The sequence below is a fragment of the Equus przewalskii genome, chromosome 1, assembly GCF_037783145.1.
Source record: "Equus przewalskii isolate Varuska chromosome 1, EquPr2, whole genome shotgun sequence".
NCBI classification, from domain to species: domain Eukaryota; kingdom Metazoa; phylum Chordata; class Mammalia; order Perissodactyla; family Equidae; genus Equus; species Equus przewalskii.
In genome coordinates this window covers 57,706,112-57,719,722 of record NC_091831.1, presented here as the reverse complement: position 1 = coordinate 57,719,722, position 13,611 = coordinate 57,706,112, and the positions used below count along the sequence as shown (strand labels likewise).

Here is a 13,611-nt window from a genome sequence, read left to right as displayed (position 1 = left end):
GATGATGATGAAGGTCCCTGATGAAATGCAGACAAGCAAGAGAATTTAAAATACAGACACATTCCACTCAGTGCTCCTGGCAGCTATCATCTCTAACAAGACTTAGGAAACAAGGAGAGACGACAGTGCAGGGTAGAAGCAACACCAGCGAGTATCGGCTGAGGGCTGGATACTTCCCCACAAGGCAACTCTGACCTTTCTGCCAAGAACTAGGTATTGTCCTATCTGCCAAAAAACTTTCACTAGGTGCAAAAGTCTGACCTCTGGAGAAGGTCTTTAGCCCAAAAGGGTACTGAATGCCAATTATAGCAAAGGGCAGACTCACTGTGGGTGCGTCTTGTAAAGAGACCCGTCGACACCAACCGTGGTCCGCAGCCTGGGTGAGCCCTTGTTATCTCGAAGGCGAGTCAAGATGGCGCCCAGCGTTGCAGCCACCAGGTTGGCAGAGCGAAATGAGACAATGGTACACACGTGCTGGACTGCAATACAGTCGTCATCAGACGGCTCCACTCCCAGGCGGGTCAGGATTTCTTTGGCATTGTGGAGGCCTTCCTTATTCCTGTGAGGTTAGAGGTCAATACTTTTGAGTTAAGGACCACGTCAGGCAGTGCAAAGTAGTGAGGTTCGAAAGTTCTGGAAAGGTGAACTCCATTTACCATGCGTGTATAGGATGGGATTAAGACAGTCGAATGCTTGAGAAGAGTGTGAGAAGGGTTCTCCTCCATAAGAAATACCCGGTGGTAGGAGGAAACTGTACTAGGCTGGTTTCTGACATGCCAGGACCATGGAGAGGAGTGGAGAGGTGAGACCACACGGTCTCTGAACAGGTGGAGAAGTAGCTGCTTCTTTGGGTCTGTGAGCTGCCCCTGGACACTTACATGTTCTTCCTTAATGTTTTCCAGTGAGATTTTAATTTTCTGCATACATGCTTTGTATGTCTTTTGTTAGATTCATTCTGAGGTACTTTATAGTTGTGTTACTATTGTAGATGGTGTCTTTTAAAAATATGTATACATACGTTTTTTTTCCTTTAATGCACCACAGTAAAGTGCTAACAATGGGGGAAAGCAGCTGAGGGATATGTGAGATCACCCTGTACTATCTATCTTTGCAATTTTTCTCTAAATCCAAAAATATTCTAAAATAAAAGGCTTAATATATACATATTTTAATTACTGCCAGTGTATAGGCAATAATTTTCTATCTTATCTCCAGACAGCTTCCTAACCTCTCCTGCTATTCTATTCACTTTCTAGGTATCTTTCAGTGTTCCATACAATTACCATCTGCAAAGAATGACACTTTTACTTCCTCTTTGTTTCGATTCTTATGCTTTTAATTTCTTTTTCTTTTTTTTTTTTAAACACTGGCTAAGACTCCAGGACAATGCTGGATAGAAACCAGTGCTACTGTCTTGCTCCCGATTTTAAAGAGAATGCTTCTAACACCTGCCCTGGTGGGATGTTTTCTGAGATAGCCTTTATTACAATATACATGCTCTCTTGAGCTAGTTCAAACGGGTTTTTGTTTCTTGGTAACCAAAGAGCCAACACCAGAAGCAGGCCAAGAGGAAGGCAGGTATTTCCTGACTCTGTTGATGACTTGGAAGACAAGCCATGAGCCTCCTGCTCCCCTCCCCTCCCAGCAGCTGACCAGGAACCTTAAGAAGAGACATGGCTGGACTCCCCAGTCCAGGCAGGGGCACGGCTGCCTGCTTACTGTGGCACTGTACCAATCGCTCCTGAAGGAGAGTGATACTGGGACAAATGTCACACCGACGTGACAGAAGAGTAAGTCCAGATCAACTCCCTTCCATTTCCACCAGCCTCCTTCTCTAACCACCAAGCCAGCTGACGGGCATCTTCTCCCAGGAGCCAGAGCTGTAAAGCCACTGGCTCGATCTGAATTTCCAGGACACAGCAGGGGCAGTGGGAATGACGGCTTCGTGCAGAGATGAAAGGGCATTTCTAGCACTAGCCCTATATTTAAGCAGGTAGCCTGACACAGCTACACAGAGTCTCCCAAACCAGGAACAGAACCTGGTGGCACCTGGAAGCCAGCCACAAGACAGGAGTCCTTTAGACTCAGAGGCACCCGACTACGTCAATTTGCCACAGAATCAAGTTTTCCTTCTTCCCTCTTGGGTGAAGGCCCGCGAATAACCATCGAGGCAGAGAAGTCTGGGTTTCTTATGCTGAGGCCAAATGGTAGCAGTCAGGTTGCTGGTTGGATGCTGTCCTATGTCTATCAGTCCTGTCTCATCCGTTAACCAATGTTTCTCAAACTTGTGCCAGGGGACACTTCTTCTGGCTGTTAACAGGGGAGAGAATGTGTGTGGGGAGGCACAGGGGAGAGGTGTTTCAGGCACAAAAGAAGTTTGGGGAATGACCGAGTTAACCACAGTGAACTAAGTTTTCTTTAATATGCTAATAATTAGCGTAAAGGGAGGATAAATATGAGTATGTCCCCACCCTATTGGCCACAGCACCCCTTCTTCAGGGAACACCCAATTAGCTTGAGGTCACTAGGGTTCCCTGGAACAGTCTGGAGAAGGTCCTGATAGAACAGGAGGGCATTCCGAGCCCAGGCCCCAGGCTCGGTCAGCGCCTTCTCCACCACTGCAGTCACCTGCTCCCTGGACTCTAATCTCACTTGGGGAGGGGGTGGAGGTGAGGGGGAGCAGTGAAGAAGAGGCAGCTTTTGTCGCTAAATCATCCACGAAGCATTTGCTGCTAGTTAACTAGAACGTTCTTTAATGAGCTGCCGCTAGGTGCCTACAGGAGACCAGCCCAGGATGGGTCAGCTAAGAGAGGGGAGATTGAGCCAGAAAGCCCTGCAATTCTTGAGAGAGAAGCCCACCAAACCAGGACTCGGTGGTAAGGAGAGACCTGTGGCTCTTCTCTGCCCCATGCCCCCCAGAAAGCCTCGAGGGGCGGCACTTACTTTTCAATGGCTGTCACATCACTGGTGTTAAACTTCCCTCTGGTGAGCAGCTCTGGAGTGATCCGCCCTTCAAATAAGAGGCCTTCCTTGGCCATCTTGACCAGGATCAGTCGAACCAGCTCCCCCATGTACATGCCACTGACCATCTTCTCAAACCTGCAGGAGAAAGGCACCCAGGCACTTGTCAGTTCCTCTGTCTGCACCCACCACTGGGGCAACTCGTGAGGAGTGGGACAGACACAAAAGGAGAAGACATCGCCTCTCCCCTCACAGGCTCACAGGCAGCAGAACCACACACCTGGGTGAGTAAATGACGAGGAGACAGGGAGCCCGGGGAGGTGGGGGCGATCGGACCCCATGCCTAGCCCCAGGGTGGGCAAGAGGAGGAGCACCCAGGGAGGGGCAGGCAGGGAAAGCAGGAAAACGTTCGGCTTTAGATTGGGGATGACGAGATGGCCCCCAGACAGAAATGAGCAGAATACGAACATCTCTTTCAAAACATAAGCTGTGCTTTTTAAAGGGAGGTGGCCAAGCCCTGTGGGAAGGCGGCCAGGAAGCATCCTCTCCATTTCCCAGCTCAGACAGGGTAAACGTCTTCTCTGAGGCGGGGCTGAGTAGATGACAGTGCTGAAACGCACTGCTGCTGGTCTCCTCCCTGGCATCCATCTTTTCCTCCTCCAGCCAAAAGGATTAAGAATTTGCCTTGGGAAACTCATTCCTCCCCCTCTGACCTCACCCTCCAGGGCAGGGCTCTGAGGAGCTTAAAGCCAATCAGCTCATCCCACTGCTCTGGCCATGGTCAGCCACGAGCCAAGCACAGAGGGAATCTGCTCTCTTGCCTCCCCTGGGAGGCGCGGTGTGAGGTGTGGACTCTGTAATTGCAGCAGCCATTTTGAGCCCAACAGGGCAGGGAAGAGGCTGCCACAAACCAGGGCTTGATGCCACATCTGAGCCAGATGGAGCCCCTGAGTCCTGGCTGACCAGGGACCGGAGGAAGCCCTGAGCAGGACAGATCAGAGGCAGCTCCACATCCCAGCGGCCAGCCTCTCCTCTTGCAGGAGCCCAGCTGGCACACCCAGAGCTGGCTGTGACACAGCAAAACAATCTGTTCCATTCAGAGCCAGGCCTGGGAGCCAGGGATGCTGCTGGGACCTGAGCACCCGGCCCTCCCTCACCCATCAACACAGGACGCAAAGAAACACAGTCCCATTGTTCCTGCTCCTGACAAGACCAGACAGGACTGCCCCAGCCATGGCCGTGTCAAGGATCTGTGGCAGGAAAGCACCCTTCTGCGTGCTGGCTGCCCAGTCGCTGCCCCAAGCACCTGTGCGAACAGCCTCTGGGCAGCCCCGAGCCGGAATCTCAGAGCAGGCAGGAGCTGCAGTGGTGCCAAACTGCCCTGGCTCTGCCGCTTACTGTGCTACTCACCTCTCTGAGCCTCAGTTTCCTCACTTGTATAATGGGGGTAATGGCAGAACCTACGTGTAAGGTGGCTGTACAGAGGATACGGGTTAATATAGGCAAAGTGCACAGTGCCTGGCTAACAATGAGCGCTACAGTCCTTCCTACGCATCTCACACTTTAATAAAGCACTTCACATGGACAGTCAGGCATCACCTAATGACAGGGCTACATTCTGAGAAATACGTCATTACGTGATTTCGCCGTCATACATGTATCACAGAGTGTACTGAAGGGGAACAAATTGTGCCACCCCAAAATGTGTCTCTTTAACATGAGGATTATCTTAGGCTGATTATTTTTAAGAAAGAAAAGACTCAACGTTTTTCTTGTTACCTCCCCCTTAACTGCCTAAAAGAATTCAGATTAAAAAACCTGTCTCAGGAAGCGAGCTATCACCTTAGCATAGTGTGAACTAGGGGGTAGACAGGGAGGAACCTAGAAAAGCCTGTTTCTTGGGCTTCCCTCTGTGTTCTTCTGTTTCTCTGTGGCCAAACACTTGTTTTCCAAACATCTGCTCCTTTTCACCTCCCTGTGAATTCCTTGCCTTCCTTATGAAGTCCTGACTCTCCCACCTCCAACATCATCCTCTTTCGTCTTTAGCTGAGGATGGTCTTTAAGGTAAGGGTTTTGGCCATTTTGGAGAGTTACTTGGTTTTCCTCCATTTCTACCATGTATACACGTTATTAAACTTTTGTTTGTTTTTCTCCTGTTAATCTGTCTCCTGGCGATTTACTTCTTAGACCCTCCAGAAGAACCTAAAGTGTGGAGGAAAATTTCTTCCTCCCCTGTAGTACTTACACAAACCTAGATGGTATATAGCCTTCTACTCATCTAGGCTACAGGGTACTAATCTTATGGGACCATCGTCATATATGCGGTCGGTCATTGACGGAAATGTCGTTACGTGGCACATAACTATAGGAACTTACTTCATCCTCATTACAACCCTATGATGTAGACTTTATCATTATCTCCATTTCAAAGATGAGGAAACTGAGGCATAGAGAGGTTACATAACTTGCCCATTGATTACAGAGCTAATAAGTGGCAGATCCACACTTTGAACCCAGTTAAATCTAACCCCAGAGGCTATGCTCTAACCACTGTCCTGTTCTGCCTCTATCATGGACAGTGTCATTAAGTGCTAGCTATTACACTGTCACGCTAGCAGTGACCTAGCCCCATCCCTAACCCACCCTCTGCTTGTCCACCACCAGCTCACTTCCTCCTGGGCAGCCTGCCCCCCTTGGTGGGCAATGTGCAATAGGACAGGTTCTTCCCACAGGATGAGCTAAAACCAGCCTTCTGGCGACACTCAGAACGAGCGCTCCCTTTTCTACATGATGGTCTTTTACATACATAGATACTGACATCCCCTTTTCCAGATAAAGGAAGCTCTAGGCCAGGGATGGTCCTTTCCCAGTCCCCAGAACCCATGAGAGGAAACAACACCACTCACGAGCCTCACTCAGCTCAAGCCGAAGGCTCACAGAGAAGGCAGGGCTCCTTCTCCACTGCTGAGCTCCCCTTCTGCTCAAGTGAAACCTAGCAAGTCACAATCTGCCTCTCAGCAATCAGACGCCTATGACCATTCTGGTGGGCAGGCGGGGCTGAGACCCATAGCGCCTGTGGAGGCTGCGAAGGGCAGGGTGCAGGATCATATTCAGACAAGGAGAGCATGGACTTGCACACCAATGGGGAGTTCTTGGCAGCCAGGGTCTGTTCCGATGGGTGGCCCAGGGAAGAGAAGGAGGGAGAGGTCTGGGGTCACGCTAACCGGGATTAGAGCTGCTGAGAGGTTCTATGGAGCGGGCAGAGCAACAGCAAGAAAAGCTGTTTGAGGGCTGACTTGAAAAGATGTGAAAGTTACTCCACCACCACTTAGGCCAAAGTATTCTCCAGGCCAAACCATCCCGCTGCTGCTGTTTTGTGGGTGGGCGTCTCTTTGCATTTTGAAGGATGTGATAAGGAATCACAGGAAAATGGGATTCGAAATTCCAGATGCAACAGAGAAAACAGAAGAGCAAGAGGCCGGAGAAGACAGAAGCGGAAGAGAAGGAGAATTAAAAATGAACGAAGGTGTGACCGAAGTCTACAGTAGGAGACAGGTCTGTGACAAGAATAGCCAAGGCCTGGAATGTAAGAGCAGTGGGGAGAAGCCACAGTCTGAGCCCTTTTAGAGAGAGACCTTCTAGCCCTGGGCCAAGGCTGGGGGTCCTGAATACTCCCAGCAGTTCCTGAGGTCCTGCAAACAGCAGTCACGAATGAAGGCAGGAGCCACAGAGCTACCGTGACGACAGCCTTCCTGTCAACCGCCTACACCTGGTACTTAGCAAATGCAAACTTCAATCCAAATGAGTAAGTGCGTGCGTAGTCGTCTAGCGCCCCCCGGGCACTGAGAGCCTTTGCACAAATCGAACACACCTACATTTCCAACCCTGCTGAAAAACTGGAGTCACCTGGGAAGGCTTCCGGCTCCTGAGGCCAGGCCCCAGCCCAGGACAACTGAATCGGAATCGGGGTGGGGGGAAGCGGGTAGGTGAGAGGATGCCTGGGCAACAGTATGTTTTTTAAAGGCCTCTCTGTAATTCTAATGTGCGGTCAGGGATGAAAATCCACTCCTCTGGACCACCCTTGATGATTTTTGTCTATAAATGATGAAGGATGCCTCTTAGACATTCTGGAAGCTCACGCTGAAAACCTCAAACTTTCAAACAGGGCAGAAAATCCCAAACCTAAGCCAGATCAAACCTCAATAAAGAGTCTTGAGCCAGCTTTGGCCTATCCCAGTACCATAATTTCCCCATCAGCCAAATGGAGCAAACACCTTTCCTGGCCCAAGGAGGACAGAAGGGTTTTGAAGAATTTAGCATTCCACTAAAGATGACACAGCAAAGACCCCAAAAACTCAGGCAGGAGCCTGAGAGAATAGCAAAAATCTCCTTTGGCAAAAAATCCTCCAGGCAATAGCCTATTTCTAGGAGTATGTGATGCAACTCAAAAATTTGTCATCTCTTCAGAATTGTTCTTAACAAGACCTGACTTACGGTAATCAGTAAGCAAGGAAGCGTACTAGAGAAAACTGACTTCCTCCCAGGTTTCACTCTTTCATCCAATTACCTGTTTATCTACCCAGCCACCTCCCAACCACCATCCATCCATCCACCCCCCATCCATCCATGTATCCACCATTCCAAAAATGTTTATCGCAAGCCAACTGTGAGGCCAATTCACAGTTCAGCCTGGGGATACAGTTTAGCCCTTTAGAGAAATTCAGGAATAAATCAAAATGGAAGGCAGAGAAGTCCAGGTTTCTAGCCAAGCCATGCAGGATCCCCACCCTGGGGCTAAGGACAGAGACAAGGGCCTGGGCCATATCTGCTCAGTTATCACAGATAACTGCCCTACCTGCTCTGCCGAGAAGGGTGACTTCTGGTTGTGATTGACAGTAACTACAGATACACAATCTCTCATCTGAAACCCCTGGGGTCACATGTGCGTGGGACTGTGAGTCTGAGGATTTTAGAGATGTAATATGGTGCCAATGCCATATATTACAGAGCACCCCCAGAGGTGCCTGAGGTAGGACTGCAATCAAGCACATCCAAAGACCTCCGGTGAGACGTATAAAGAGGCACAGTAAAGAGCTTCAGGTTTTAGGATAGGGGTTAGGTCAGTGGATCAGGGAGAAAAAAACCTTTGACTGCCAAAGCTTTGGAACTGGGGCCCTTTATCACCCAGCTGGAGCCCCAGTTCTCAGGCTGCAAAGAAGATGCTGAGCTCTGGGTCTAAGAACTTGGGATCCTCTCACTGAGAAACCTAGTTTATTCACTACCACCACCCCCAGTGAAGGGGGCTGGCCATTTATGCAGTTCCATTAATTTGGGTGGAAAGCTCAATCGTCCAGCCAAGGGTATTGAGATCTTTTGGGTGACGGGTTTCAAAACAATCAGTAAACTCCTGTTTCTCTCTGGCACAAGGATAAAGGCTGTGAAGCCAACAGGATGGGTCAACATCTGTCAGCAGGCTCACAGCATCCAACTCCAGGACAAGGCTGCCGGGAGGCTGGGTCGATCAGAGAGAGCTAGGAGTATGCTAGCATCACAAATATGAGCAAGCATTTCAGGAAATGAGGAGCTCAAATGAAGCAAAACCCAAGCTAGTGAATACTGTCACTCCTACTTTTGCAGCAAGGAGCTCTCCAAGGCCAGAAACAACTTGCCCAGTAGGTCTGATGCTCTATATCAACTCTGATCCGTCTGGCCATACATGACAGGGAAGAAGTTTCTCCATTCTCTGATCTCCTGAAGGTCTGTAGGACTCATATGGCTCCCACCCACACCTCTGTACGACAGGTATTTGCATGTGTGACTTGTCTCCCCAACTAGATGTCAAGTCCTGGAAGGGAAGGCACTACTCAGTATCCTCAGAGCCTAGCCCAGAGCTCGGCACACACGAAACGCTTGAGGCATATGTGCTGAAGGAAGGGACACTCCCTCTCCCCGGCTCGGCAGCTGCCCCTCATAGCCCGTGGCCTCTCTCACCCTGAGCAGCGATGCCAGTGACCAGAGTGTACGGAAATGTTTGTAAACCTCAGCTTTACACTGACGCTTCTGTGCTTTTAATTTTCAAAATGTTTTACAAGGACACAATCATAGTGTAATTAAACAAACATAAATCATTTAAAATGTGCTTTTAAAGTTGCAGACTCCACGTCTGTGTATCTATCCAAAAAAGGAGCAATACAGATTACAAATTTGATGGGCTTTTCCCATTCTGACCAAATGGCTCTCTGACCCTTTCATCTCCTACCCCAAATCTTTCCTTAAGTGTCCCCTACGTCATATGGATGACTAGCAAGAAAGGTGGGACTCACAGCTGTTTGCCAGGGTTGAGGGAGCCCCGGTCTATCTCCCGGTCGAACTCAGTGCGGATGTCTTCTAGGGACCCGTCGTCCCCAAAGGCCCCCCACTCCGTGTTGATGCACATCCTGCCCTCGTCACCTTCCACCAGGTCAATGTGCCTCAGTTCCTCCATGTAGCACGCGTTGGTGCCAGTGCCTTGGAGAGAGACAGACAAGATCAGAAGTGATGGCCACACAAAGTCATGAGAGGAGGCAGTGGCTTCTGGAAACATCAGCTGAAGGAAGGACAAGGAAAGTGGTGGACGTTACCAATGATGAGCCCAACTTCACAGTGCTGGTCATCATAGCCACAGGTCATCATGGTCCCCACCGTGTCATTCACCACAGCCACAATGTTGGCATCATAATCCTGGGGACAGATAACGGGGTGTCACCGTCCAATCACACATGGAGGCAGAGACCACCAACCTTAAAGAGACATGGCAGCAGAACTCCCGTTTTCACAGCCACCACTGCTCCTGTGGGGGGTGCGGCTTTCTTTACTACGGGCACTCAAATTAACTGGATTAGAGCACAGTGATTAAATTATGGAAACTACACGGTCCCCTTAATTATTTGGCTTAAGATTCTCTTCCAAGTGGATTTTACTCACGGAGCCACAGCCCTCTGCAAACCACCCCACTACATCCATGTGCTGACTGGCCTTGTTCCAGCAGCGGCAGGCCGCACCTGACCATGCCAGCTCCCCGCACAGCCCAGCCCTGTCAGAAGGAGGCCATTCCCTGCACAAGGCCTTGAATCCTTTGGGCAGCACTTTAGGGAGCTGTGTTTCGAACCACCCCCAACCTTCTGGACTGTGGACCCCCACCTTTCACCTGCCTAGGTCTTCAAGACCTCCCACGTGAGGCCTCAGGCCATGCATTACTGCCCCCCGGAAAGGGCCTTGGTCTGTTTTGGCACACAGCCTCCTCCCCACACTCCCCCACCGCTGTGTGGCCACGGCAGATGGCCCAAGGAGAAGTTACCCCACGCTTTTTGATGGCTTTTTCAAGCAGCTTCACCACATCCGCTCCCTCCACTCCGCTCGCTTTAAACCTCTTTGTCCAGGTGATCAGGATGGCCTGCAAAAGAGAGCAGATGAGGCTGATGAGGGCTGGGAGGCCTCCAGAACCCCCAGGTCCCTGGGGAGCCTGCTTAAGGACAGTGACAAAGCAGAGGCCCAGAGGGGACAAGTGATGCACTCCAGATCACTGGGGAACAGGGCCAGACTGTCTCATCTCCTGTTCATTCACCTACATGACAGATTTCTCTGGGGGCTGCCATGGGAAAAATCCTGCAGGTCAAACCAGAATCCAGCAAGTGGCTGGCCAATACGGTATTGTCAGGCAGCATGCAAATCTAACTGGGTGTCAACTGCACAGCCAGACTTCATTAAAGAAGAGAACAAGAGAAATCCTGTTACTACCTGATCACCCTTCCTCTCAAATCAGACCTTGGCTTCCATAGCCCCAGGAAAAGAAAGTCAGAGCCAAATTGGGAAGAAAAACGAAATGCTAAGATAATTCTTGGCTCCTGAGCTTTTAAGAGCCAGGTCCTAGAGATTTAAGGATAATATTGACTATATCTCATTTATGCCTCTTCCCCAACTTAGGAATTTAACTCCCATTTGTAAGCTATGACTCCACTGTTTGTATAATATGATCCATTTCTGTTTGTATATTAATAGAGAAGCATCAAGAAGGATAGATAGCCAATGGTTATTCACTTGGAATGTGCAAGGGTAGGAATTTTACTTTTTGCTTTATATCTTTCTATTATTTCAATAGTCTTACATATTGCTTTTGTATTTTTTTTTTAAAATCAAAGATACCAGAAAAGAAAAATAATTGTTATACTTGAGAGTTCTTCTCTGAATGGAGAAAGTTGCTGCAAATGTGGCAGGGCTGCGAAGAGCTGCTGCTCAGGCCCGACAGGCCTCCGGGGCCACCCAGGGATAGGGAGCTCGCCCTCGCTCACTGCAAAAGCCACAGAGCCTGGAGGATGCACTGGGAAGGGCGAGCACTTGGGAGAAGCTGTGGTTCTGTGCTCAGCAGCAGCCTGCAGCTAAGCCAGGCGCTCCAAAACCCCCGGATGCTCTGCATTCTTCCCTTAACCCCACCCCCCAGAAAGCGTCAGAGAACATGGTCTTGTAAAAAGACTGTGAGGTTAAAAATCTGTAGACCTGGTCCTATTTCCACACTTCTGCCCATTTCCTGGTGGGCAGTTCCCCTAACTCCTCTGGGGGTCACTTCGCTGCTCTGTGGAATAAGACACTGATCTAGACTGGGACAATCTTGAAGGTCCCAGGCAGGGTTGAGGAGTGGGCACAGGCCCTCTGGAGGGGTAATCAGAGCTTGGGATCCACTGGGCTCCCAGGAAGTGCAGCCGGCCTAGGAGGCCTCCCCAGATGGGGGTCAAGGCCTGCAGGTGGATGCCCTGCCTTTGGCTCCTTCTCCACCCACAATACCCCTACGTCAGGCACAACTGCTCTGCCCTGCAGGGTTCTTGTGCCCATGAAAATGTTCTCTCCCCTCCAGTAATGCCCTCTTCCCTGGAAGACTGTGCCTTCTTTTTTTTTTTTTAATATTTTTATTTTTTTCCTTTTTCTCCCCAAAGCCCCCCAGTACATAGTTGTGTATTCTTCGTTGTGGGTCCTTCTAGTTGTGGCATGTGGGACGCTGCCTCAGCGTGGTTTGATGAGCAGTGCCATGTCCGCACCCAGGATTCGAACCAACGAAACACTGGGCCGCCTGCAGCGGAGCGCGCGAACTTAACCACTCGGCCACGGGGCCAGCCCCAAGACTGTGCCTTCTGGGGGCCAGGCCGCCTCTGCTCGCCGATCTCTCCCAGGGCCTGGCCCAGCCCAGGGACAGCACTAGGCCAATAGCGGCTGATGAAGCAGTGACCAACAGCGAGCACAGTCCCTTCACTCCCAGGCCATCTCCCACCTCTCCTGGTGGGAAGTGGGGTGTCCCACACTGTCTCTGCCCAGAAGGAGTGACTGTCATGTCTCAGTTCTCAAAAGCCACGGAGAACTTAGCACTGACCACAACAGGCTTTGTGAACAGTTTGGGAAGACGCCCTGGGGCCAGAGTGAGCTGAACACCTTGGAGGTGTGGCAACGCCAGATACCAGAGAGAGGGTCTGGATTGGCCACAGCAGTCCTGAATGGAGGAAAAATGAGATGGCAACCTCTCAGAGGCCTTTAGCCGAGTGTGCGTGTGTGTGTCTGTGCGTGTGTGGTGGTGGGGGGGCAGGAGGTGGGGCCTGGGATTCTACTCCTGGATCTGCCATTAATAAGCCCGATGACCTCGGGAGGCTGGGTTTCCATCGTAAAAAGAGGGACTTGGCCTGCTGAGCTCTCAAGCCCCTTCTTGCTCTAACGTTACGTGACTGCACAATTTATACAGGCACAAGGGCTCCCACACATGAAGCAGTGCCCAGGAGAGGGTGTGCACAATACTGGAAAAGGGGTACAGGGATGCTGCCCAGAAGTGGGGAGGGTGACGTGGGCCTTAACGTTACCATCCTGGAGAAAAGCAGACTGGTTCCCAGCATGCACTCTGGAGCCAGACTGCCCAGAGCTCATTCAGGCTCTGCTGCTTCCTGGCTGGGTGGCCTTGAGCAGGTTCCTAACCCTCCAAGCCTCAGTTTCCTCATCTGTAAAGTGGGGATCATAGCACTTCACTCATGGGGGTGTTTGAAGATTATGTGTGCTAATTTTGAAGTTGCATGAGAACAGAGCCTGGCACCTGACGGCCCTCAATAACATTAACCATCAGAGTTCCTATTACAAGGAGTTTATTCATAGGGGGCTGGGTGTGTATGGCTTTTTCTGTCTCTTCATGTAAAAAAGAAACAAGGTTGCATCTATTTATCTTGTACTCCTGCAGTGCTCTGAGGTACAATGCTGCCACATGGGATGTCTGAGTCCATCCTTGCTGAGCAGGGAATGAATGAACCAATGACAAACAAGAAGTTGAGTGCAACAAGTCACCTGGAGGTCCAAAAGGGAACCAAGCGCCTCACTGAGACCAGAGCCACCAACTGGCAGACGCTATGGAGAGGTGGCCCTGGCCCATGAGGAGTGGAGCCCTGACCAGATTTGCTACAACCAGGATGGCTTCTGGGTAAACGCCACACTGTGCAGCTCTGGCAAAGGGCTTTTGAACCTCTCTGCATTGTCACTAAACCTACTTTTTTTCCCTTCACTTACTTGGTTTAATAAATGGTTCTCTCTACCTGATGGTCACAAACACCATGATTCATCTCCAAAAATACATTTAAACTAAAGTAATTG

The 13,611-nt window shown here is 50.3% G+C and overlaps 1 protein-coding gene across 12 annotated transcripts in view; it reads right to left on the bottom strand.

Annotated features, from left to right (window-relative positions):
* The window catches only part of HK1 (hexokinase 1), a 105,914-nt gene that overhangs the window by 18,044 nt on the left and 74,259 nt on the right, over positions 1 to 13,611 (bottom strand). For all 12 annotated transcript variants that reach the window (XM_070564640.1, XM_070564603.1, XM_070564658.1 and 9 more), the window contains 5 exons: positions 10,298 to 10,393; positions 9,582 to 9,681; positions 9,285 to 9,468; positions 2,944 to 3,099; positions 326 to 559 (listed from right to left, as the gene is read on the bottom strand). In XM_070564640.1, the coding sequence (XP_070420741.1) occupies positions 326 to 559; positions 2,944 to 3,099; positions 9,285 to 9,468; positions 9,582 to 9,681; positions 10,298 to 10,393 (770 nt within the window). The remainder of the gene's footprint in view (positions 1 to 325; positions 560 to 2,943; positions 3,100 to 9,284; positions 9,469 to 9,581; positions 9,682 to 10,297; positions 10,394 to 13,611) is intronic.